The 26,814-nt window shown below is 32.7% G+C and overlaps 2 protein-coding genes, 1 long non-coding RNA gene and 1 pseudogene across 3 annotated transcripts; all 4 read right to left on the minus strand.

Moving 5' to 3' along the window:
• Positions 1 to 482: 482 nt before the first annotated feature.
• On the minus strand, positions 483 to 2,926 carry LOC110636882 (uncharacterized). Its single transcript, XM_058146240.1, has 5 exons — positions 2,684 to 2,926; positions 2,160 to 2,595; positions 1,241 to 2,050; positions 1,039 to 1,157; positions 483 to 800 (listed from the first exon to the last, which is right to left on the minus strand). Exons 1-5 carry the CDS (start codon positions 2,924 to 2,926, stop codon positions 483 to 485), a joined length of 1,926 nt encoding a protein of 641 aa, XP_058002223.1.
• Positions 2,927 to 7,649: 4,723 nt separating this feature from the next.
• On the minus strand, positions 7,650 to 9,203 carry LOC110642878 (multiple organellar RNA editing factor 9, chloroplastic-like; annotated as a pseudogene).
• Positions 9,204 to 10,101: 898 nt separating this feature from the next.
• Positions 10,102 to 10,761, minus strand: LOC131179226 (uncharacterized). Its single transcript, XR_009148199.1, has 2 exons — positions 10,716 to 10,761; positions 10,102 to 10,635 (listed from the first exon to the last, which is right to left on the minus strand). It is a non-coding gene; the product is annotated as an uncharacterized LOC131179226 (long non-coding RNA).
• A 13,267-nt stretch (positions 10,762 to 24,028) lies between these two features.
• LOC110644469 (indole-3-acetic acid-amido synthetase GH3.6) lies at positions 24,029 to 26,521 on the minus strand. The gene is made up of 3 exons (XM_058145403.1): positions 26,107 to 26,521; positions 24,947 to 25,875; positions 24,029 to 24,839 (listed from the first exon to the last, which is right to left on the minus strand). The coding sequence occupies exons 1-3, from the start codon at positions 26,427 to 26,429 to the stop codon at positions 24,253 to 24,255; spliced, it is 1,839 nt and encodes a 612-aa protein (XP_058001386.1). The 5' UTR covers positions 26,430 to 26,521; the 3' UTR covers positions 24,029 to 24,252.
• Positions 26,522 to 26,814: the final 293 nt, after the last annotated feature.

Below are 26,814 nucleotides of genomic sequence, written 5' to 3' on the forward strand. Positions count from 1 at the left end.
TGGAATATTCTAAATCCTAATCAGCACATGTACTTATGATCATAACTCTCGAGAGTTCTTTTATTAAATGATTTGCTAGATTATTATAGGATTTAACATAAACATGGTAATAACACCATTAGAGACTAATTGTCTTATATTTTTATATCTTAAGTTATGTATATACTTTCAATTGTATATTTTACCATAAACTTTGACCATAGTTATCAAACGCTCAAGGCGCATCAAGGCGCCAAGGTGTCTTGGAGCTTAAGCGTAAGGCACAAGGCGTAGGCGCGGGCCTGAGAGAGCCAAGGCGCAAAAATAAAAAATATATATTAAAAATAAAAAAAAATTATAATTATGCTATCACATCTCAAGTAACATAAAACTATATAATAATAACTAATAAATATGCAAGTAATAATTAGTTTATAATCCAAAAGAGATAAAAATAAACTACTAAAAATTAAAGTTTAATAAACTAGTAAACTATTAAATGTTCAATCCACATCAATAGAAATATCCAAATCCTCTTCATCTTCTTCATCATCTTCATTATCCTCCTCATACTCATCTTCCAAATCAACATCTTCATCATCATCATTTTCTTCCTCGTCTTCAAGAAGTGAAGAAGTACGAGTGGATGATGCTTTTCTTTTTTGCTGTGATGTAGATGCAACATTTTTCCCTTTGCTTAATCTAGTGTTGTAGGCATTCTCTTCAGCTCCAGTAGCTACAGCAACCACATTCCATGTCAAATCATCATCTTCAAAAACAAGTTCATCTCTATCCATCTCTTCCTCCATTTGACCCATCAACTATTCATTACTATCATTAATGTTTTTAAATGAGATGGGGTCAATGCGGTCACGTGCATCATATCTACGCTTTAATGACTGATTGTACTTGACAAACACCAAATCATTCAAGTGATTTTGAGCTAGTCTATTTTTTTTTTTTACTGTGAATCTGCAAAATATAACAATTTTAATAAGTATAATTTTTGAAACAACAAATTAAAGGTATAATTCTAAAGGGAGATGTTTTGTCACTTACATGCTCAAAGATGCTCCAATTACGCTCACAACCAGATGCACTACAAGTGAGACTAAACAATTTAACAGCAAAATTTCTCAAATTTGGAGTTATTGCTCCATAAGTTAGCCACCATGTGGCTAATGAAAAAATAATGCATATTAATTATTATTCAAAAATATTGCAATCTGAGATTACATGCTTATGGATAAAATTATATTACCTGGAGATACTTTCTTTCGATTCCTAGTTGCCATATCCATCCCAAAGATACCTTTAGCATTTTGATAAAAAGGTAATTGTGCCATTATTTTGTCTTGCTCTTCTTTGCTTGGAATCAACCTTGCTATAACTTGGTATAAACCGGTAACAACCTCAACATCTTCATTAATTTTCTCATTTGAATAAAAAAATTCAGGATTCAAATAATATCCAGCTATGTGCAAAGGTCGATGGAGTTGGCTTTCCCATCGTTTATCAATAATCTCAAAAATTGTCCTGTATTTTTCTTCATTTTCATCAAATGACTTTGCAATTGCTTCTTTAGCCCTATCCATCGCCTCATAAATATATCCCATTGTAGGCATTTTCTCACCATCAACTAATTTAAGCACACGAATTAATGGACCAAATATCTTTAAGATATAAACAATATTAGTCCAAAAAGTAGGCATCATGACAATACTGTATACTTTTTTACCAGACAGTTCTTTTACCCACTTACTTTTGGTCCATTCCTCTGAGGTAAACATCTTTCTCAAATTCTCCTTGTGCTTATGTATACGTTGAAGGGTGAGAAAAGCAGTTGCAAATCTTGTGACAGCCGGCCTAATTAGCTCTCTTTCACCAGTAAAGTGCCGCAACATATTCACCACACCCGGACGAATGTAAATATATCCATTCAATGTCACTGCCCTTTTAATTGTGTTATGAATTTTGGGAATTTTTCCAATATCTTCTAGCATCAAATCTAGGCAATGAGCAGCACAAGGAGTCCAATACAAATGAGGGCACTTTGTTTCTAACAACTTCCCTAAAAACAAAACAAATATGGTAGCAAGTAGCATAAATATTAAATACATTATTTACTTACAATTAAATTAAACTATCTAATAATAGTAAGAATAAAAACTCTTAATTACCTGCAAGCACACGATTGTTAGCATTATCTGTCACAACTTGAATCACATTAGCCTCACCAACACGCTCTACAAATCCATTAAGCAGCTCATACATCTTATTACCAGTTTTTGAGTACTCTGAAACATCAACAGATTCCATGAAAACAGTTCCCTTTCGAGAATTCACCAAGAAATTAATCAAAGTCCTTTGTTTCTTATCAGTCCAACCATCTGCCATTATAGAACAACCATATTTTGCCCATTCTTCTTCATAGGACTTTAATGAATTCTTCACCTCAACAACTTCTTCATTCAATAAGGGAACCCGCACCTCATGAAAACTAGGTGTTTTCATACCAATCCCAAATTGTCCAGTAGACTCCACCATAACTTGAAAACTTGGATAATTGACAGTATTAAAAGGAATTGCTGCATCATACATCCATCGAGCTATATCCTTACATGCTTTTTTTTTTCGCAATTCCTTTTTACATGCCTTATTAATAGTGGTTTGCTTCAACTTTGAATTTTTTTCTATCTTGCACCGCATTTGCAGCACTTTTGGCAAAATATAAATCTATTGGACCCTTTGTCCTTGCCTTCTTTTGAACCTTACTATTTCCTTTTGAGCCTCTAAGAATTGTCCCAACATCATCTTCATCTTCGTCATCGCCAAGAATTTCAACATCCTCATAATCAGGCAATTTATCTAAGGTCTTTGCTGAAGCCTTTTGCTGCATATACTCTTGTAGCTCTTCACGCACATGTGTTGGACACTTCTTACACATTGTAGCATTTCGAAATCCTCCAACTAAATGCTGTTTAGCTCGAAATATCCCTCCTTTTGTAACTTTACTATAAAAGTTACAAGCAACTTCATTTCTATTGTTTGGATTCACCAAGTGCACATATTTCTATGCGGGATCTTTGTTGCTATTGTCAGTTTTAGCAGCGGTAGATGCTTCCGATTCCATCTTTGCAAAAATAAAATAAAAAGATAAGAAAATTAATAATTTAATAAGTAACAACAAGCCAACAATAATATACATACCAATTTATAGTACCATAATCCAATTATAATAATAGAAATTAATAATTTATGATAACACAAACTCAATTACAATATTTCTAATAATTTCTAAGAAGACCTAATAACAATTAGCAATAAGAAAATAAAGTAATAAAACATTTTTAATCCAATAATAAAACTAAAAGCTAATAAGAGTAATTGAATTAGCATATTAGCATAATAGCATCTCAAGTGGTCAAGTCTCAACATATTTTCACATATTTACAATAAACAATATATCAAAATCACAAATTTATACTAAAAAGAAAAGGAAAAGTAAAACATTGCAGGGTAAGGACTAAGGAGAGAGCATGAAAAGAAGAAAATGAAAAATTGCATTCATGTAATGCAGAAACCAAAACAGAGAGAGCATGGCATTGGCAGCAAAAAAAAAAAGATGCAGAAGAAGAAAGTGTAGTGCAGAAACAGTGCAGGAAAGAGAGAGAGAGAGAGAGAGAGCATGGCAGTACAAAAAAAATGCAGAAAAAGAAAGTGCAGTGCAGAAACACTGCAGGAGAGAGAGAGAGAGAGAGAGAGAGAGAGAGAGAGCATGGCAATCCAAAAAAAAAAAAAGAAGCAAAAAAAGAAAGTGCAGTGCAGAAACACTACAGGAGAGAGAGAGAGAGAGAGAGAGAGAGAGAGAGAGAGCATGGCATTCCAAAAAAAAAAAAAGAGAAGCAGAAAAAGAATACCTAGCACAGGAAAGGGAGAGAGAGAGAGAGAGAGAGATAAAGCATGGTATTGGCAGCAAAAAAAAAAAAAAGGAAACACTGAAACAAAAAGAAAAAAATGCAGCACAGGTTAAGAGAGTAGAGGAGAGCAAGAGGAGAAAAAGAAGAATAAGAAAATAATAAGAAAAAATACATACCAGGTTTGTTTGATCTCTCCCTTCACTCCTCTTCTTCTTCTTCTTCTTTTTTTTTCCTTTTTGCTGGCTGCTGGCTGCTGGACAAGCTTAAAAAAAAAAACCCTAGCAGCCTAGCTTTATATTCAGCGCCTTGCCTCATTGGGGGACGCCTAGGTGCGCCTAGGTGCACCTCGGTGAGCCTTGGCTGTCTCGAGGCGCCTGGGGCTACGCCTGGTGTGCCTTGCTCCTGAGGCGCGCCTGATAATAGTGACTTTGACCATCATGATTTGACTATCACAATATAAAGAAATAGATGGCACAGGTTGTAGTCACAACTTAATATCCGATAACAAGTTTCTCAGCCATTCTGCTTCTTTACCAACATTCGCCAAAGTTATAAATTCGAATTCCACCGTAGAATGAGTTATACAAGTTTATTTCTTTGATGCTTAAAAAATAGAACCTCCACCTAAAGTGGACACCCAACCAAAGGTTGACTTATTATCTTTAGTATTACTTATCCAATTGGCATTTGTATAACCTTAAGATCTCCACCATATTTATTTCACTAGTTAACCATATAATTACATGTTTATAATATGAACTATATAAATAATTCATAGTCTAGATATGTACTTTATTTGCAGTAATAAATTGCTACATAACTTGTTTAAAATGAGAGTATCCAACAATAAAGAACCAAGCTAAACTTGCACACACACAAAAATGCATACTCATTTGTCCTTTAGTTACTTCTTACAAATGACTTGTAAGGCTCCTATATTTACTACTTAAAATGTATCAACCTTTTGGCTAATAAATTCATCTCTTCATACATGTAACTATTAAGAAGAATTGCATCTTTTTATTTAGTTACATCTTTTGGTCAAGGGATACAACTCTTTGCATGGATACAACTCTCTATATGGTTTTAGCACAATTAGAAATTTATCGCAGAATAATCTATAGTTTATAATTTCTTTTTTAAATATCCAAAAACCCTTGAAATTTCTTTCCAATATTCTACACTGGGATTATTAGTATATCTTGATAATTTACATACTGCAAAAGTAATATCAGGAGTAGTGCAATGCATATCATACATTAAGCTACCAATAACAATAGCACACTCAATTTGGCAATTATTCTATCAAAATTTCCAGTCAATTTGCAATAAATATCATATGGAGTATTTGTTTCTCTCAATATAATAAAATTGACAAAGAGTAAAACTCCCATTATGCTACAGCTAGGTAGTTTTAGGCAGATCCCTCAAGGATTATAATCAAAATATAAATCTAAACAGCAATTTTAAAATTCTTCCAAGAATAAATTAAAGAATAATAATGTTGATTGTAGATAAAAATGAAGAGAAGAGACAAAAAAGAAAAATTAATAGATTTTTGTTCCAAACTGTTATTTATAAAGTATTTGCATCTCTTCGAACATATCCAACAGTTCACTTTATAACTATTAGAATAATTACATTTGTTCACTTACACCTTTTAGAATAAATACAATCTTTCACTTTGTATCTCTTAGAACAATTATATCTGTTCACTTATACCTTTTACAATAGATACAACCGTTCACTTTGTATCTCTTAGAACGATTACATTTGTTCACTTATGCCTCTTAGAAGATATACAACCGTTCACTTATACCTTTTAGAACAGATACAACCATTCACTTTGTATCTCTTAGAACAATTATATTTATTCACTTATACCTTTTACAATAAATACAACCGTTCACTTTGTATCTCTTAGAACAATTATATCTGTTCACTTATACCTCTTAGAACATATACAATCGTTCAACTATACCTCTTAGAACAGATACAACTATTCACTTATACCTCTTATAATAGGTATAACCATTCACTTTGTATCTCTTAGAATAATTATATTTATTCATTTACATCTTTTAAAACAAATATAACTATCGGTAATAAATAGTTCATTTTGATGCCTTTTAATGAACAGACATAACTCTTTCGAAATGAAACAAATTTTTTTATCACTAATATTTTTAACAATATCCCCACCTAGTTAGTGATAGACACAATCAATATGAATTAGGATTTATGCATACAAAAAGTGTTTTTCGACTTATGCACATAAATCTTATTACCTTTTTTAACACATTCACCATGAGCTTTAACATTATAATATAACCTTATATTTCTTCTAATTATAAGCATGTTATCAACATAAAGACAAATTATCACATAAAAACCTTTTAATGTGTAAGTATTTCTGAATCTGTTTAAGAGAAAAGTCGTATATGGCATACAGTAATTTCTTCCTATAATCATTCAAACTAGAAGTATGATGTGTTATTATTCCTACTAATTATAGTGATTTAGGAACTACCACTTTCAAATCCTTAAACTTTGAAACAAAGATATGCAACTCATGGATTTATCCATGACAAGCATATTATCAAGTATTTAGAATTCAAAATATTTCATAATAAGAAATTTATCCATACATTTTTTTTTTCTGTATTATATTGGAATTCTAACGAATTCCAAATTTCCTTTGGAGACTTGACAAAGGTAAACAAATCTTATAACCTATCTGATGAGTTGTTGAGAATATGACCTCTGTATGGCAATTCATCTTCTTTTCCTGATCTGCTTTCGCCTTCTCAGTGAACATAATTTGTTCCTTAAAACGATCAAGTTTCATGAACTCTTGATTCATCATGGAAATAGCCTTAGACTCCATTGCTATTAATACCTTAAAATTGTTGAGGCATTGGGTTTAGAATAGGCTTTGAGGCATGATAAATCACTATCTTTAAGGTATAAATTGACCCCATTAGATTGCTGCAAGGTTATGGCAATATACCTCCAGAATACAACAAAGCTTGAAATCTGCAGACACCAACTCCTGAAGATTTTCCTTAAGAACTCTTTATACGAAACGAATTTAAAGAGACTAGAAGAAAATAAGAAGTAGAAGTAATATATATCTGAATTGAAAAACTCATCTATATTTATAAAGAATGAAAAGTTATAGCGCCTTTTCTAGATAGACACATCTATCTATCTCCAATAGATGTAACTGTTTGTGTAAAGACATATCTGTTTATTAACAGACACCTATACAAATAGTTATGACTGTTTATATATAATAGACATGTCTGTTTATTAACAGACACCTATACAAACAATTGTGACTTTTTGTATAAAATAGACATGTCTGTTTATTAATAGATATATCTACTTGTTAATAAACACATCTGTTCGTAATTTATTTATGAAAATTACAATAAAATAATTATTTTATTTCACACATATACATGCTAAGTGCCATAATAGAATAATATATATTTATTTATATATATATAATTCTATACATATTTCATTCTTGCCATTTCTTCACTTTCTTATATTTTAACAATATAGGAATTCTTTCTCTCTGTACTAACATACAAGCTATTCAGAACAGTAACACTATTATTAATTATCCCACCTCCCATGTAAGGAATGGCTTTCAGCTTATAGCTTTTCTCTATGGCAGATTGATGCTAACCTGATTCATTAAGTTTTATAATGTGATGTTAAGATGATGCAAACACATGAAGAAAGGAAGGAAAATGTGCAGTCCTAGTAAAAGTTCAAGTATTTGTCAGAAATAATCCATCTAATTAATATAGAATCAGCCATAAATTACAGGTTAGAAGCAAAATCTAACATTCTAACAACAAAGCCTCAGTAGACAAGAATATATCATGATCTCTTATCCAAATAAAAACTACAACAGACTTAATAAAAATTCAGCAAGCACCCGATAAACAAGTGTCTCCATCACACACCTGATATCCATAGCAGCTCAACGGATCCATCTTTAGAGTTGAGACATTATTGAACTGTCAAAGAGGAGATGATATTTATATCGAAATCAAAATTAAAATTGTTAGAGAAAGATGAATATAGTGCATTTTCTGGGTGTCTTATGCAGATGCTGATTCGGACTGAGTTGCTTCTTGTCTTGGCCTTCTTTGCTCAGGAGGGCCATCTCTTCTTATTTCACATCTCTTGCTTTCCGTTGCTTTGGTTGATAAGTAGGATACTTGCAACGAATTATCTCCCCATTTATATAATTGTCCCCTATAAACCCGTGAAATGCAAGAGAACATCACATGACAATGAAGTAGAGAAATATGCCAAAATGGAATTGTTTGTAGTTTGTACAAGTTACCAACATATCAAACAAACCAACCTCCATAATCCTTATTTTTCACATCTATATATGAATCTGGTAACATCCAAAGAACTCCAGGCAATCCTATGATGGAAAGAATTCAAAATGCTTATGAAAGTGTATACTAGAAAATATAATTATATGCAAGCAAGAAAGCATCTTATATGAATACACACACATACCCTTGAATTTCTCAGAGGTTTCCTCAGATACAGTGCACTGAAATCCAGTGTAGGTATTGGTGCTAAATGCAGACATGTTCCTTTTTGCTTCTTCCATGCTGCATAACAAAGATAACCCATGTGAAAATTTAGCTGGAACAATAAATAGAGACTCTTACTCCAAGCCGATTCAATGAGGATATCAAATTGTCTCCAAAGATTCAAAGTCACACAGCCATTAAAACAATTGGAAAAACACAGTATAAAACCTTCCTTCACATACATTTAGCCATGAACTACAAAACCATTACATATCCATAGAACATGTCATCTTTCCACCGACTAAAACTTATAAAAATTCTAAAATAAAATACAGAGGAAGACAAAGTATTGAAGAAGCCACTAAGAGAAGTGAGAATGCTAATTAAGAAAAGGGAGAATGCTAATTGGACCTACCGAGCAAAGTTGCTAGAATATTGAGAAACGTGCCAATCATTTGCCCTCTGGTAGGTGCAGGGTCATTAGGGAACTCCATCACGATAAGCCAGTGATTATAGTCACAGCCTGGTAACATTATCGTCTCTGTCTGCTCATTGCTGCTGCTTCTTTTTAAAGAGTAATCACCATCAGTTGCAGCGGCTCGAGTGATGGAGAGGGAGCAAGCAGGGAGGGACGTACGTGAGTTAACTCGGAAGGGAGGAGGAAGTAGGAGACGAGATGAAAGAGAGGGTTTAGAAGAGAAGAACAGGGTTTTACGCTTCGTTTGGGAGGAGTGCTGAGGAGAAAAGTAAGGTTCTTTTAAAGCAAGGAAAGAAAAGTAAGGTTGGTTGTAAGGTAACGCCAATGTAAGCCATAATGCTAATCTATGTTGTTGAATCAAAGGTAAGGTACAAGGAGGTAAGAATTAGCAATAATTAATATTGTGGGTTAAGAAACTGAGAGAGTTTTCCAAAAACTCTCAAAAAATTTATTTTCTCAGTAAAATTCCCCTCTAAGTAAGTTTATATATTTTAATTACATTAAAAAAAACCTTACCCTGCCTCAAAAAAAGCTTGCTCCAAACGAAGCAGTGTTAGTTGTTAGAGAAGAAGGGTTGTAGATAGTTGCCATTTTTGTTGGAGATTGTTGCAAAGGAGAGAAAGAGAGGTTGATGAAGATACTTGAAGGTTTTAGGCTACTCAGAGCATGAGCTAATTTTGGGCATCGGCCCAAAAAGCCAATTATTTTTCGTCTAGAAACGCCACTCTTGCACACCCATAACTAGCGACGCCTCTTAGAAGAATGACAATCGTCGATGGTCTCCGCCAGCACCGGCTCCGGCGACCCAAATTGCAGTTTCTGCCCAGTGTTAAAGAATCAAGCTTTGTACAGGTACTGCAATTTACCTCATCATTTATCTTTCCCTAAAATAATGGGATGGTTCAATTTGTTATTAATTTATATAATATTTGGGATTGATTCATACTGGTCATAGGCTAGTTGTATTAACTAGTAATTTTATTCAAGGTGGCATCTATGTTATGGTTGGCTGGAATTTTGGTTTGTTGTAATATCAGTGCTGTTTCCTTGTGAAAGTGCAGTCGTCTAGTTGTCTGTCATTGTAGGCTGACCTCAAAAGATTTAATATCTTACAAAATCTATGAAAGGAAGTTCTTTTTGCACAAAACCATACTGGTCTGAAATCTGATACATCTGGCATTCCGCGCTTACCATACAAACTTGCATATGCATAGGGGAGAAAAAGAGAGGAGAAAAAAAAAAAGAAAAAGAAAAGAAGCTGAAAAGAAAGGCCACACCGCACATTTTACATAACATGGTTTGGGAAACTTAACTAGGGTAGCAGACATTATAGGGGTAGGGGTAGGGTTCCACTTCAATTTTTATTTCAGCTTCGATGGTTCCCCTTAAAAAGTCAAACATCTTACTTAAGTTCTGTCCGAAGTTTATGAATTCATCTGGGCTGTAGGAAAGATTGTCTGGTGCACAAAGGGAGAATGCCACCTTTTCAAGGATGGTTGCATTCTTCAGCAAGAACATGATCATCTGCACCTCATTTCTTATTCCCATAAGCCCAATTATCTTGATTTCCTTCAGAGAGGTTTTCAAACAAGGGAATGACTGAGTTTGCGACTCCCAATAGGTTTCCTCTTCAAAGTTGTATGTGGTTGGACTTGGAAGGTCAAATCCAAAGATTTCCTGTGAGAGACTAATAATATTTCAAACTCCTACAGTAGAATGATGAAAGGTGATTTTGTAAAGCCGGGCAGAGAGTTTAGTAATGCTTACCATAGGTCCAGATAACACTAGAGTTAGGCTCTCCAAGTTGGGCCAAAATTGAAAAAATAATGTACAATTATATTTTATTGCTTAATAATTAGAAAATCAATGCCTGCCATTATCTTAAATTATGATTAAGCAAAATGCATTCATGAATAATAACTGAAACTCAGAATTACTTGGAAATTGGAATCCCTTAGGACATAAATTAAGCCTTTGTTCCCAATAAATATTTTGTAATCAAGATTCCAATGGTTGCAAATCAAATTGAGTTTCTGAAAATCAATGATCTTTTTATGTTGCATATTGCATAAAACAGGGAAGGACATGATATTAACAAGATTTCACTATGGATATGAGCTACTATGACTAAATGACAAAGAAAAGGGGTAAGGATTATCTTTTGGCACATTCTTACACTTGATGTTTGTTGTGGTGAGACGAACAGGACTTGGGAATGGGTTGCTAATCTGCCATGGAAGTTTAAAGTATAACAAGGGGGAAAATTAATACATGAAAATCTATCAAATTAAAGTCGGAGTTGTATTGCATGGTTCATAGCAATAAACAAAAGAGAATTGATTTGATGTTAATGAGATATATGAATCACTAACGCTAACTAATTAAATAGTGTACATAAACTCTTATATTGCTTACTTACTTTCCGATGTCTGTTGCAGGGAGAATATATGGATTTTGTAGAGAGATTAATTTGCGATCGAGAGTTGAAGCATTATGGAAGAAAGATGAACTTGGTGAAATTGAGCTAACAGGAGTGACATGTAACTGTTAAAGATTAAGATGCTCGCAAGAAAATGATGACGTGTGGCAGGCTCCTGCGTGACACATGCTAGTAGTTGGTACTGGTGATTGCCAGCCTGCCGCCATTATATTTTATATCATTTATAAATGCTATTAATGGCAATAGTGGTTAATGGTGCGTTGTTTTCGGCTTATACAGAAACCTTTAAGAGTAAGGACTTTAATTAAATTTTACCATATCTCTTTGTCTTTGAATTATTTTATTTTGCTGTAAAATTTCATTCAAATGGGAGAAGAAAAGAGGAATTTTGATAATTTGAAAAAAAATTTGGCCAAAAGAGGTTGAGTTTTGCAAGAGTTGATAGGTCTGTTTTCAAAATCCAAAAATGTCTTCTCTCTCTTGATTGCATAGGTTCGTGCTGTCTTGATCACATGAGGGAGGGTAGTATGACAACCTTGTTACATTCAAGTGATAGAATTCAATTGAATCCTATTACTCACATATAAATTTATTACAAAGTGAATTGAATTCAATTCAACAATGGAATTATATATATATATATATATATATAAAATTCATTATTTGCATTTATCATTCAATAAGTTCATCAATAGATTGTATTGGGAGGCACAAAGGGATGATATTCTTTCCTTCTGTTAGCACATTAATTGATTGTCTTTGCTTCTGAAGTCTGAATCATGGTTTCAAAAGGGTCCTTTGTGTAACCGTATTTCTAACTTCCTTTTTGTTTTACCCCATTTCAATGCAAGGATTTTAACTTTACACTTGAAAACAGTGGGAAATTGTCCATATGGTACTTTCAAACTTGTTCAGGCTGATTCTTTGGGCTTTAAGGCCTTTTCATTGTAAATTGCTCATTGTTTCCCTTTTTTGTTGGTTAACATTAATATTCTTGTGTCTCCAGCTAACTAGCCAAGTGGCCAAGAGAGCTTTTCTAAGCTACTTTCCTTTTCTCAAACTTGTATTCAAGTAAAACTTAATTTTCCATCAGTTTTTTCATTTCTTAACATTCGTCAACTTGATTCAGAAATTATACGGTAAACGAGGTAAGTTTTGGAATTTTTTTCATTCCTTTTGCATTTGTATTCTATTAATAGTTATCTTAGGTGTGACAATGTGTTGCCTTTTTCAGTAATTCCTTTTATAGTATTGATTTGAGTTGTATTGCTCCTTTCTTTCTTTTTTTCTTTCTTTCTTTTATTTTTGAATTACTCGTTATAGATCCAGATGACACTGATGACAACCTGATACAGCAACCCCATAACTGTGATGCATGATGTAAAATCATGGTCTAAATGAACTAGTAATGTTCTACATCCAAAATTATTTGTTTTACTTTTCATAAAGTAATTCTTAAAATGAGTTACTCATAAGAAAAATGATAAATCATTAAATTATGCTACTGCTTAGTGAGCAGGCTGGAAATTAACTGAGCTTGAGTACTTGAGCTATTAGTTATTTCTGTTCACCTTTTTTCTCTTTAAATTGTGCAATTAATGACTATGTTTGTGAATTTAATACATTTTTGGCACATGACTCTTTTTCTGATCTTGTAAGCGTGTAAGGTGTGAAAGTTGATATCTTGCAAAACAACTGTTTCCTTGGCTGACAAGGAGTACACTATATACAATTTTCCTGCAGGTCGAAAGTTTTTGCTAGGTCAGCACTGCATTGGAGCCTATATTTCTGTTTTAATCTAGTACTAGGGCTGAATTGTTGTGTCCTTCACCTCCAAGGCTTATGTTGCAATGCTGCCTATTGTTCAATATATAGCCAATGTCCTTTTCTCAACATGATTTTAATTCATTTTATTTTTATTTAAGTCCCTGTATGGCCATTTAACTAAAATCAAACTAATATTTCTTATGGGTTTGTTTTGTATATCTTGGCATTCTTGTTGTAGGCATGCCCGTTTCATTTAGTGGAATGATCAGCCTCTACTACTGTTTTCATGTCATCCTTCCTGGTCTACATCTCTCCATTCTTGTCACCTGTATCGGTGAATGCCCAAGAATAACATATTTTTCATAGTATTTATCATACTGTCCTTGCTGCCTGTAGTTTCACTTGAATTCACATTCATCTATTCATTCCAAAACTTCAGATCTATGACAAGTTTTCTTCAGATCAACGTAGAATTAATGCTTTGTTTCCTAAATATCTCTTGCAGAAAAGGAGTTCATGTTTCACTTGTCATCATTCAACCGTGCCAAATCTATTTTAATAATAATACATGTGTTTTCTCATATCACACATTTTTGAGATCTTAGCGTTTGTTTGTGTGTGTGGCACATATCATTGCATTATAATTTTGTTTTTGTACGGATCTTTTGGTTGGAAGTTTGGATATGTCAAAGCATGCAAACTGCTTGCAAATGAATCTGCAAATTAGAATTAATGTATGCATTTTTCTTTGTTTATCAACACTCAAGGATTTCTGTATCTGATTATGTTATAGAGATGATTACTTGTTTGAAAGTGCAGAATGCAACTTTCAAGTTTCATAATTCAGATAGAATAACTGCATTCCTTTTTAGCTACTATGATCAATTTTGTGTAAAAAAACATAATGTTCTTGCTACACATGCAATGTAGGAGTAGGACATCTAACTTTCATGTGAGTATTGGGAAAACTAGGGGTATTAATAATTCTTTCTTTTCAATTTGTTCTTTTATTTTGTAATTTGCTTTCATTAAGAGAAGCTTTTAATACTTTTGTTTTGAACACTTGTGTTGTAGGCATCAACATTTCAGATCTGAATATTCAAACAAAGACACTTTCATGCATGAAATGTAAAATTTTCTTCTAGGTGCATATAGTATACTTTTATATTTCTTTTTCTTTTCTTTCTTTTTTTGTTTTCACTAATCTAGTTGATCTTTTTTATGGTCCTGGGTCTGTGATCCAGTTACAGTGGGACCTAAATTAATGTCATGGGCAGGATTCTTGGTCAGATCCTTTTGTTGGGTTTTTCTACCCTTTTGCTTATTTTGCTTAAGAAACAAAAGAAAGGAAAATGAAGGGGCTCATTTAGAGAGAACCTGTTGATCTCAATAAGACACAAAATTCTGAGAAAATTCCAATGCCTTTCATTGAAACAAACTTGCATAAATGCATCTGACAGAAGCAAATAACTACCTCCTATGATGGACACTACCTCCTAAGATAAAGGAAACTACCTCCATGTTTATAAACCACATGGAAGTTATGAAGCAACATAACAAACCAACACAAACTGAATAATGACAAAGCAAAACATAAACTAAAAGTTATTTACTGCTAATATGTTCTCTTCTTTTGGCCATGTGAGAAATGTTGTTGAATTGATCCAATAAGTAGATTAAATGGATTCAGCTTCATTGTAACAATCTTTCTATGCAGAACAAAATTTTATTTTATTAGTGTTTGCAAAGAAAATAATTTGAAGGATGGACTAGTTTATCCATGTGGATATAGCAAAAAAGCCTTTAAAGGGTGGTGATTTTTTTCCCTTTGTCCCTCAAATTTGTATATTTTTAATATACAATCTTTTTACTAGATGAAGTTTAATGATGCTGTGGAAAAGATCTAGTATTCTTTTTATTTTCTTTTACACTTAGACTCTGTTTGCTTTGTGGAAAATATTTTCTTAGAAAATATTTTTTTGAATTTTTAGCGTTTGAATACTCAGGAAATAGGTCATTAGAAAATATTTTTCTTGTCAAAGGGAGAACTAAGCTATTTTTAAAAAAAATAACTTCATCTTTTAAATTTTGACAAAATACTTATATATGCGTGATATAAACATGTACCATTAATTTAACATTGCAACCAAATAATGTAAAATATTTTCATGAAGAATATTTTCTTAAAAACATTTTCATATACAAGTCATTTTTAATAAAACAAACGCAGCGTTAGTCTATTTTATGTTTTCCTCGTGTCCTTGGACCCTTGCTGATCTTTCACTGCTCAAACTGCTTGCTATCCTCACCAAAATGTGGCTGCAATTCACCAAACGCATCATCAGCCTTCTGACATTAAATCCAAATTCCTAAATACCATTGTTCACCATTCTAATCTACTGGTCACCATAATTGCAGACCTGAACTTTACATATGCCTCCACTACAACCACTATTTGAGGCTCCATCCCTCAGTAGCCCGCCATCCAAGATGCGTAGAAAGTTGATTCTTGCTTTAACTAGATATGAATAAAACATCCCTTCAATCAGTTTAGGCTTCTTGAGGGAAGTACTTGGTCATAAAGGCCTTTAATCATATCAAATTTGTAATTTACACATCTATTGTTTATGGTCCTTGATATAATCTCCGAAGTAATTAAACGAGTAAATTCATCTGGGCCTGAAAAAGAAATCATCTAGTGGTTTAAAATTTCACTTTCCTAAAGGTTGTATATCCTTTATGCTTGTAAGAAAGAGAAATTTATAGTTGTTCTCTGCTTTGCAAAATTCGATTCAGGTTTGCTTCCTTGTTTCAAATCACTATCTTTGCTCATATGATGCAGAAATTGTTCCTCCTTCTGACTTGGAATTAAAATGGGCATTAATGGCTGTGCAACAGGATAACTCAGGAGAATGTCTACTGGAGAACAATAGCAGAATGTGACTACAGAGCTATGACACTGAGCAGCTCTACAAGGCCAGTAACTTATCCTTGAAACTGAAAGTGTCTACCGTGGTTTTAGTATAATTATATTGGTTAATACTTCAATTTAATGGACAATCAATGGGTTTTAGTAAGCTTTTAAAATGCTTGTGATATCAGACGCCGATGCTTGCATTGTAAATGTGAGCTATGGATCATGCTAAACTCATAGAAACCCCTATGGATTTTGTGTTAAATATTTTCAAAACATAAATAAAAAAAAAATCACTGAAAATATCAAATATGAATATGTGCACAGGAAATATTAACAAAGTGCTCCAGGCTTTTCACAATCACGTAGGCTTCACCTGGAGCCTACAATGAGTGTGAGATATTGAGGTGTGTCTGATCATAATCATATAAATGAGATTTTCAGAATGGGCCTGTAGTTGGGCTTGTGTCCATATAAAAAGCCCAACAAACTATCAGTTTAATGGAACATTTTTTTTTCTTTATTGTTGAATATTTTACGTAAAGTAATAAAACTCTCTTAATATATAATATTAAGAATTTTTTTTTTATTACACTACAGTCCTTGACATTTTGGTTTTGACAATATTTTAGGATCTAAAATTTAAAATTTTAATAGTATAAAACACTTAAAATCTTTGGAGATCTTAGACTTTTCACTGATAATAGTGCATAATTTGAAAGAATTGAAATGCAAAGAACTTTTTATCATCTTTGGAGCTAACAACAATTCTGTTGCTGTGCAAAAACAAAAGGCAATGTCAATGAAAAGGAAAATGTATATTCTTGTTTCCTAAAAAGATTAATAATGCGTTTTTAGGCACTTCTCAGTGATGGAAACAAGGGCCTCAATCCTCCAAGTCAAGTTACTATCATCTAAGCTGTTTTAGCCAAGTGGTCATTACATGGTGGAGACACAATCATGAAAAATATATGGTTAGGAATGGTTTTGATGCCTGCTTTCTTTATCATCAATGGTGTCTTTTGTCTCCATTTCTTTGTCTCTACTTTTCTTCTTCAATGTTTTCCACTCTATTACATGTTTTTATTTGTTTTTCTTTTTAGGCAAAAAGCTTATTTAGATCCTTAAAATTATGCCAAATAGTTAAGTATTTTAGGGTCCAATTATTAAATAAGTTTTCTAAATTTTTAAAAATATATCAAATAAGTCACTTGAAGATAAATAAATCCTTTAACTTTTATTATAATTTGACTCAAATATAAATTTAGCCACGGCCATGGACGAAAATCTTACAGTGTACAGGATTCTTATCAGTAATTTTGCATATCTGATTTGCAATGTCTTAATGGATATTTGCTGCATCTGGGAGCAGATTGATCAATTGTTCTTTATTGAATGGTTCAACATGCTTGTCTACAGAAACTATAATGAAGATAATGAATCCACATAGATGTTTCTTGAATTATTTGACAAAAAATTATTTATCAATTTGTTGCAAGACCCGCAGAAATTTATCGTAATGTTACAAATAAATAAGTAAGATTGCTAATGAGGACTCTGTGTACTAAAAAATCTTCACGCACGACTTGACTAAATTTATATTAGAGACAAATTATAATTTAGTCTTTTTTATCTACTTTTAAAAATTAAAGGACTTATTTATCTTTAAAATAGGCATTTTCCTTCTTTTTATTTATTCTACTCTTGAGAAATTTTATTCTAACCAATGATTACATAAGTAATTCTTCCCCTTTTCATCAATTAATATAAAGTTGTTTAAGGTTAGATATAGCATAACTTTAGTTACCCATTTTGAAGTTTTCAGCAATCAAACTATAATTAAGAGTTTGTTACATTATTTCAATCCCCTATTCCTTTTCAGCACCATCATAGATTCCCTCTTGAACAGGACACTATTCCTGACACTATTAAAAAATTGTAAAAGAAAATTAAATAAAAAATCTCTTTCATTTGTCACTACCAACAGTCTTTCTTGATTGCAAGGCTAATACACCACCATGTTGAGACCATTATCTTTTTTCAAAAAAATATGTAGGCATGTTTCTTGCACTTATTAAAGAATGTTTTAACGCAAGCAATTCATTGATGCCAGTAAGGTTCAAAATCAATGTTTTATGACCATTTTCTTAATACCCAATTAGTCAAACAAGATTATATGAGCAAATTAATTAGGGTTTTAAGTAATAGCCAAAGTGATATGGTTTATCATTAATTAAATTAATTAATATACTAATTTTATTAGTTTAATTAGCATTAATTTCAAGAATTTCCAGATGTTAGGGAGACATTGGACAAAAATTTGTCAATACCCTTAACAGGATAATGATATGTATTCCTATTCCTATTACTTGTAATGGTAATGCAAACCCAACCTGATAATGTGGTGAGAAAACTAAACAAAATTTGAAACGTTACATAAATATAATAAGAAATCCAAAATCACATGAAAATTTTATAATAATGTGAACAAATTCTAAATGAGAATTAATTTATTCTCACGCAATCTTTTTTTTTTTTTTCTTGTTTTTGAAGGAAAACACAATCATCCCGAACACTGTGTATGACGTAAATTGGGCTCAAATGGGCCTTCGGAAGGGCCCGACAGGAAAACAAAAAGAGATCTTCCCCACGTGCGGCAGGGATAGAGTCAACATTCTTCGTGTGCCACGCGTGTTAATGTCGAATGATGTGACGATATGGTGCGTACATCTCCATTCTCCACCATTGTTGTTGGGCCGTCGCCGTCCGACCATCGAAGGTGACAATTCACGTGCATTTGGCCCAACACCCGCTGTTTTTGCGGGTTTAGTTCCTCAATTCAGAGCCACCTTTACTTATATAATTAAATAATTAATTAAGATATGATCCTCACACCAAGACAAAGGAATTAAGAGAGAAAATTACTTTTTAATTAATGTGTGACTCATCTCATCAGCACTTAATTAAATAAATAAAATTTAATTTATGCAGTAAATGTTATAATTAACTAGGAAACAAATCCCATCATCTATAATTACTTAAGTTTCATTTTCCATCAATCATCTTTTGCAAGTTATCAGCATCAATAGAAAACCGTAATTGGCTGCTATCAAAGTCATTGTTGGCTTAGTGGTCTCCAAAAGCATTGTTTTTTTTTTACTTTCTCTGTCACCCTCATATTCTTTTACTTTTCAATCACTTTCAATCATTCTACAATTTTTCTTCCCCATCCACTTCCCTGGATGATTAGATCACTATCACTATGTAAAGGGGAAAAAATTTTGTGAAAATGATTTAATGAAGAAAATTTAATACTAATTAAAATTATATTCATCTTTTAAATGCATGTTTGATGTTGCGGGAAATTTGAAATTATTTTTTTAATTAAAAAAATAATTTAAAAATATCATTTTATTATTTTAATATTTTTATAATTAAAATTTATTAAATTTAATTTTAAATTATTTTTTAATAATTTTTAATTAGTATATAAATAAAAAAAATAATTCTTTCAATAATAATTTTAATAATAATACTAAACATATTCTAAATATTATCACTAACACTAAGGTTAACATTTTTTTTTAATTATAAAATATAATTATGGACATAAGAGAATTGTTAGTAAAACGTGACAAATTAATAACGATAATCAGGCATAACTCATGAGCTTTGAATGAACTAATTAATACGTATTGAGACAATGGGAATTGGCTGATGATCAAAACATTGGAAGACTCTGTTTGCCATGTGTCGGGAATTGACGTGCGTATGTCATTAAATTTGAAGAAATTATTGATTATCATTCTAATTTTATGTAGGATAGTCTTGAAATCATTAATTATTATATTATTAATTATTTTTTTATTATCGTTTTAACATTTTAATCGAATGTATATACAAGTAAAACCACGCCGTTCCTTCATTGTACAGTGGGGGTCGACGAAAGGACGCCCCATAACAAACTTCGGAATGTGCAACCCACGTGGACTCCTGTGCGCTGATTGGTCCAACATAGGCCCCGCATTGACAGGGAATTTTCAGTTAGGGAGGCCTTTTCGTCAACTCTACGTGGCGACTGTATAGGGATGGTCCCCCGTCAGATAAATATTTTAGCCGGATTCTCTGCCGGCTGGGAACTGGCCCCTGCACGGAATGCGGGTCCCACTTATCCATAAGATTTGGATTTCTCCTCCTTCCCTGCTACTCGTTCCTCGCCGATTTTTTTTGGATTTTTTTGGGCCTTAAAATAAATTAAAAATATTCTTAGGTTGTATTTTCATATTATTTAATTATTTATTATTAAGGGAAAATAAAATGCTTTCAGTAACGATAATCCATTCTTTATTATTATTATTATTCAAAGCAAAATGTGAGTCACATGATCACCACCGCCAAAGAATATTATCTACTAGAATCAATTCCTTGCAATCTATATAAACAGGCTCTTTTAATTTATTAATTAATTTTTTAATTTCTAAATAAAAATTCACTTAATTTTCACATAAAATAAATCATTTATAAAAAAATTCAATTAAATTATTTATATAATAATTTATAATTTTTTTTTTAAAAATCATCCGATATCCAAAATTCACTAGTCTAATTAATCCAAATTCACACTAAGCTGACCCACAAAGAGAGAAAGATTTTTCTTCTGAGTTTTAAAAATATTTCATACTATGAATTTGAATTCGAGACCACTGATTAAAGAAGAAGAAACCCTTAAATATCATTAATAAAAAAATTAAATTCTAATGATGCATTATTTGAGTGATTAGAAGTTAATTTTGAATTATTATTATTTAAAATGTCATTAATAATTTAAAACTCTTGATTTTTTTTATGGCAAACACTGTTTTTAAATATTCGCAAGTGTTGATCATGGTGATGGTGCATATTCCAATAATTAGTTTCACTGTTTAATTTAATTACTAAAACAAAAATAATTAGCATTAACTTTAAACTTCATCAAGAGAATAAGAATAATTAATTAGCCCACCTTTAAGAATATGTATAAAAGTTTCCATGTGGAAATTGGATTCTATCTAACTTAAGAATTTATCAACTTTTAAATACAAATTTATATAGCTGAATATTAGGGAATATTTACACACAAAAAAAATTTAATATATATATTAGGGAATATATAAGAACATTGGGTAGTAGTTTTCTTTTGTTAAGGGACTGGCATCTAAGGCCCCAACTTTTCTAAAAGTTAAGAATTGCTTGAACTTGGTTCTCATGCCACTTAGATACTAAATACAATTTAAAAGAAAAAAAAATCATTCACAACTGTGAGCATAATTTAATAGTAACTGCATATATGTTGAACTCTGAAAATTCATGTGATAAAAAAAAAAAAGTTCAATAAATAAGGTAGCATTTCAAATATATATATATAGGGGTACTTGTATAGTACATGATGAAGTTGCTTTCACTTGTCTCTAATTATTGGCTCCAGAGCTTTTAAGAAATCAATGTATGATTGATGTGAAATGCATATGAATTCAAGAATTAGATATGCTTTTATGATATAGATAATGTTTTGGTTTACCATCAATACACATCATGTAAAGACAAATAGAAGATAACATGATAAATGGAGTCAATAATTGCACCTTAATTTTTTTGCCAATTGGTTCAACTTTGCAGGATAAATTTGAATCCTAGCAACCCATTATGCTCTCAAATGAAGATTTTTTTTTTTTCTTCTCAATCCATTTATGCATATGTAGGAATATTTTTAATCTTATCAAATAACAATTGGACACCAATTCTATTTAGTGGGTTGATGAGTAGATTAATCAAGTCATTTTGTAATACATTCAACCCTCTTATCATGCTTATTGTATATATTGATGTGAGATTAGATGTCTTCACGAAAATGATAGCGAAAAGTTGTAAATTCCATACATGATCGATTTAGTATTAGCCAACAAGTGGATTGATGGAGTTGTAAATGAAATTGAAAACTATGGAATTAAGAAGATAAGAGTTTGAATTTTTTTTACTATTAAAATTGCTCTTTTGTTTTGGGTGCTGTGTCTGTGATTACCCCTTGAAAAACATGCTTTATAAAAACAAAAACTGATTTTGTTTGTTTTATGAGACGAGCAAAACTCCCTTCCCTCAACATGAATTTTCTCATGGTTTGGACTAGCATTTTAGGTCCAAATCGTGACATAGACACACTCATGAGCTACTCTACTGAACTTGCAACAACATTTGAAGTTAGTGTGTTTTTTCTTTTAATAAATAATAAAATGCTTGATTCTTTGGGAGACCTTGGGGTTGGGGGTCCTATACATGCATAATGTTGAAATGATGTATTTGCATTTATACGAGGACATATAGCTATAATGCCTCTGGGATTGCTCTCACTCTAGCTAGCATTTCATGCAATATTACAAATGCAATTTTGTCACGTTTCACAACATCTTTTTTTTTTTTTTTTTATCTTATTCAAAATTAGCTTTTCAACAAATGAAATAATGTGAAATTATAATTGTTGTCATCCACTATCATGAGTGGGTATTGGGTATCGTACTAAGTACATTTTCTAATTTAATGAGAGCTAGGATATCTAAGGTTACTATTCCAACAAAACTAATTCAATCTTAGAGGAAACAAAAAAAATCATAATTGTAAATTTCATTTTAATAATAGAAATATCCTCCTATTTAATAATATTACAACATAAAAATGTACTAATAGTCTAGTGTCCAAGTAAGCGACTATTTTTGTTATGGCTCGGCAACCCAAATATAAGTCCAAACTACCCTACATACCTCAAACATCTGTGCTCATACCTTAGTTCGACCTATTTTGAATAATGAGGCTAAATTACATTAGGATAAGGATTCTCGAGATACTCAGCATAAACATAGTCCTAGTACCTATAGGACTCCAATGTAAGCTGGACTTCGAGTCCCATTCTAACATCAGCTCTATCCCTAATAGGAGTCAAATCCAAAGCCTATATAAAGGACCAACGTGTATGCTTATCTTAACTTGATTCCATTCTTTCATTATCAATTCCCAGTATTGATTTAATTAACGTAAGTGAGGTTGCCAACTGATGCAAACCAAATGAGAAATGAACCAAGAAAGGGAAGAGACACAAAAGAATATTAAAATTTAGGAAAGAAAGAGATAGACAGAGAGAAGAATTAAGACTTCATTCGTATTATTTACACTGAATTACACAGTATGTATCCCTTTTATAAAGACCAACCCATTTATTGTGTTCTTGTATTGTATTGCAGAGACTCAGAGAGCTAAAAACAACATCATTTAATAAGCATTGAAAACATATGTGTTCCTTTTGGGAGAATACTAATCCTTCTAAACTCATGCCAATCTTATGAAAGAATTTCAAAATGTTTTTCACAATATGACTGAGACCACCTTCATAACCAAATTTATTTGGCTTGAATTGGACACATCTTAATTAAGTTATTATAGTGACAGAAAGGGCAACAAGGTTCTGTTCAATCATGAGATCCCATGAATATTCTATATTATAATTAGCCACTTGTACTAATGCAATTAATCAAATTGCTAATTAATTAGTCATCAAAAAGAATATGTGCCTCTTTGTCCAAAGTGACTTGGAAAAAGTTGGGGTCTTGCTTTGTTCTTAGACTAAAACACTAAGGCAAAAGTTATTGTGCTTTTATCTTAAAAATGATAGAAAAAGATGAGAGTCCAAAGTGGTTGGCTTTCTTGTTGCAGTTTCAGTTCATAGCCCCATGAGACTTAAGTGGGCAGGAATCCTGGCTAGAATCAAGAAATCACATGCCTATAAAATGTGATTATCTTTGCAGCCAATAAAAGGGAGGGGGGTTGGGGGGGGGTGTGGGGTGGTAGGGGAGGAATAAAAGAAGAGAAAAAAGAGATATGAAAATTAATTAAAATTAGAAGAAAAAAGAAAGAAAGAAAGAAGGGAGAAGGAGCTTTGCTTGGAACATGAACTGTTTTTATACATTGCTAATGCAAGAAGTACCTAAGCATATTAAACAAAGGCTAAAAAATTCAAGGAAGTACAAAATTAAGAAAGAAAAAGAGAGAAGATCATTAAAACATTGTTAACCTAAAAAGGTTCCTTTAACCTTAGAGATGACCACAAAAATAGTTCTTGTGAACCTCCATGCACGAACTCTGTATTGTTTCCATTAGATTCAGTTCTTGTTACCCCATTGCTTGTGACCAGGAACCCATTTTGGACACTTAGGACTAAAATAACTTGAAATGACCCTTGAGTTCAAAAGCTGCACAATAGGTGCAAATTTCACACATCTGGGGGTCTTGTACTGGTTTATTGATGCCCCTAAGCTAATGGCATAGTCCATTAACTTATCAAAAGTACCTGGCTCAACAATCTTGATCTCAAGTGGCCCAATTGACTTATCAGAGACACGCCCTTGGCGATAAACACTGTTAAGTGACTCTTCAATAGTCAAGCAACAGTCCTCAAAAATTGAAGGAGGAATTGGGGTTAACCCGTTAAGGGTAAGCTCCCAGAATAATACATAGTGTCCTGGAGTAGTAGTGGTGTCTGCATAACTAGTGTACTCAACTAGAGTTGCATCAAATGGGACCAAATGGTTCACAGAGTTCTTCACTGCATTTTGTAGCTCAACCTCATCAGTTTTATCTGATTCAATGCTCAAGACCACATTTTTCCTGCATATGAAATTGAATTGCGGTGCCTTGTTCTTGAACCCAGCCACCCTTAGCACATCACCAACTCTATAGCGATAAAGTCCTGTAAAGAAAAAAAAATTAATAACAAGTACGTGTAAGCAAGACTATTTGTGACATTAAAAAAAAATAATTATTGAAAAAAGTGAACATTCATTCTAAATTAATCACCTGCATAAGTGGTGACAACAAGCTCATATTCTTGGCCAAACTTGACATCAACAAGATCAACCAATTCTTGTTGCTCCTTTTCATTGAGTGATTTGGTCATGGAAATTGACTTGGTGACCCCATTGTTTCTATGGACAGGCAAAAACTCAAAATAGGCCATGGTAGGAATGAGGGTGTAAGAAACTTCACTTGGTTTGCAAAGAGGATTAAGATTGACGCCAAAGTAGCACTCAGAGGAGGCATACATGGTGCAAACTAAAGGCAAGCCATTGCTATAGTAATCTAGAGTAGGAATATATTGAGACATGGTCCCTGTCACAATAACATCCACGTACTTGGTGTTAGGCCAAATCCTTGTTATAATCCCTTGCCAAGAATCTTGACTGCATTCAGCTTCAATAAAATCAGCAAGTTTTGGATATGGTTTAAGGATTTTCATGACAGCTTCTCGAACACAAGGATCAGTGATTTGAGGGTTAATTGTGCCTATTCTAATATCATTGCAAAGAAGTTGCCAATTGTTTTTTAGGAAATGGATTGCCCGAATAAAGCCAGAGGCAAAAACAGCACCTACACGGAATACTTTGTTGCGTTGGCAAAGCCCACAGAGCATTTGGGAATACATAGATTGGTAAGAATCAGGGCAAAGAATGGTTTCATTTGGGCTAGTATAGTTAGTGTAAGGGTCATATGGCCTATTCTTAAAATAGGAGCTCTTGTAGTAGCTAGTGAGAACTGGTCTTGCCACGAGGCCACCAGGTGTCTTAGCCTCTGATTTTATGAACAAAAAGTACATCCCTTTCGCTTTTTCTAGGCCAGGAATGAACTGGTTCATAATAGGCATTAACAGACTATAAAGCAGTGACCTCCTTCCTAGCTCCTCTTCAATTGTTGGCATCAACTTTCTTTCCCCTCCTGAGGTCCCAGAGCTGCAAATTCTCAGCAAACATTCAAAAAGTCATATAAAAATAATAAAAACATGTTAAAATAGCCACAGTGACAATCCATTAAGCTAAACTAGCAAAAAAGAGACACAACCACTTAGAAAAGGCTAATAGGGAGAATTAAAAATGACACCCATTAGGCCAAACTTGGTGGAAACCACCAAAATACAATTTAGTGGTTCAAATGAGAAAACTTGTACACACACACACACACACCTTGTCAAGAACTCTGAAATGGGCTTAGAGCAAAGTATTGGAGAGGTATCGCCATTGGCAATACGATTGATGTCAGGTTGGATATCCTCATAGGTGATAATAGGCATGTGTTTTTTGAAAGTCTCACGGTCAGTGTGCCCATTAAGGCCATGCCTTTGCAAGTACTCAACGTGAGCATTGAGAGAGAGGATTTCTTCAAGGACTTTCTTCTGCACCTCATCAGGGTTTGAAGTAACATCTTCAATGAACTGAAGGGTTTTGTTGTTATTCCCTCCAAGATTGTAATATGTGGGTTTCAATGTGTTTTTTGGTTCCTCAGGCATAGCTTTTGCACTATTTAAGAGATACTTTGTTTGAAAGCAGTGTCTTTTTGTACGAGAGAGAGAGAGAGAGAGAGAGAGAGATGGTTTTGGTTGTGTGGAGAAAAAAGGATTGAAGTGGGTATATATATAGTGGAGGTGTGAACGTGGCTACATGATTTATTTTTGGACTTAGGAAGTAAAGTGTAAACAAAGACTACATATGGGGTATTTCTGTAAATATAAATACCTTTCCGTATCATTTTGTTTTCCAATTTTGTGCTTTCATTGATTCTCTTACATGTGGCCCCAATTTACATCTTACTTGCCCAACTATGCTGCCTCACACTTTTGACAAATTCTACTCTTTTTTCTCTCAATGATCCTTCCCCGGTTTGAATTTAGTGTT

The sequence above is a fragment of the Hevea brasiliensis genome, chromosome 4 (genome assembly GCF_030052815.1).
Source record: "Hevea brasiliensis isolate MT/VB/25A 57/8 chromosome 4, ASM3005281v1, whole genome shotgun sequence".
Lineage (NCBI taxonomy): Eukaryota > Viridiplantae > Streptophyta > Magnoliopsida > Malpighiales > Euphorbiaceae > Hevea > Hevea brasiliensis.

Excerpts from the sequence above, each read along its gene's own strand:
- LOC110636882 (XM_058146240.1), bottom strand. The coding sequence starts at position 2,926 with ATGTGTAAGAAGTGTCCAACACATGTGCGTGAAGAGCTACAAGAGTAT. Across the intron at positions 2,051-2,159 it reads TAACAATCGTGTGCTTGCAG|GGAAGTTGTTAGAAACAAAG; the intron begins GTAATTAAGAGT and ends TTTTGTTTTTAG. Across the intron at positions 801-1,038 it reads ATTGGAGCATCTTTGAGCAT|TTGATGGGTCAAATGGAGGA; the intron begins GTAAGTGACAAA and ends AGTAATGAATAG.
- LOC110644469 (XM_058145403.1), bottom strand. The coding sequence starts at position 26,429 with ATGCCTGAGGAACCAAAAAACACATTGAAACCCACATATTACAATCTT. Across the intron at positions 25,876-26,106 it reads ATTTCAGAGTTCTTGACAAG|CTCTGGGACCTCAGGAGGGG; the intron begins GTGTGTGTGTGT and ends GAGAATTTGCAG. Across the intron at positions 24,840-24,946 it reads TGTTGTCACCACTTATGCAG|GACTTTATCGCTATAGAGTT; the intron begins GTGATTAATTTA and ends TTTTCTTTACAG.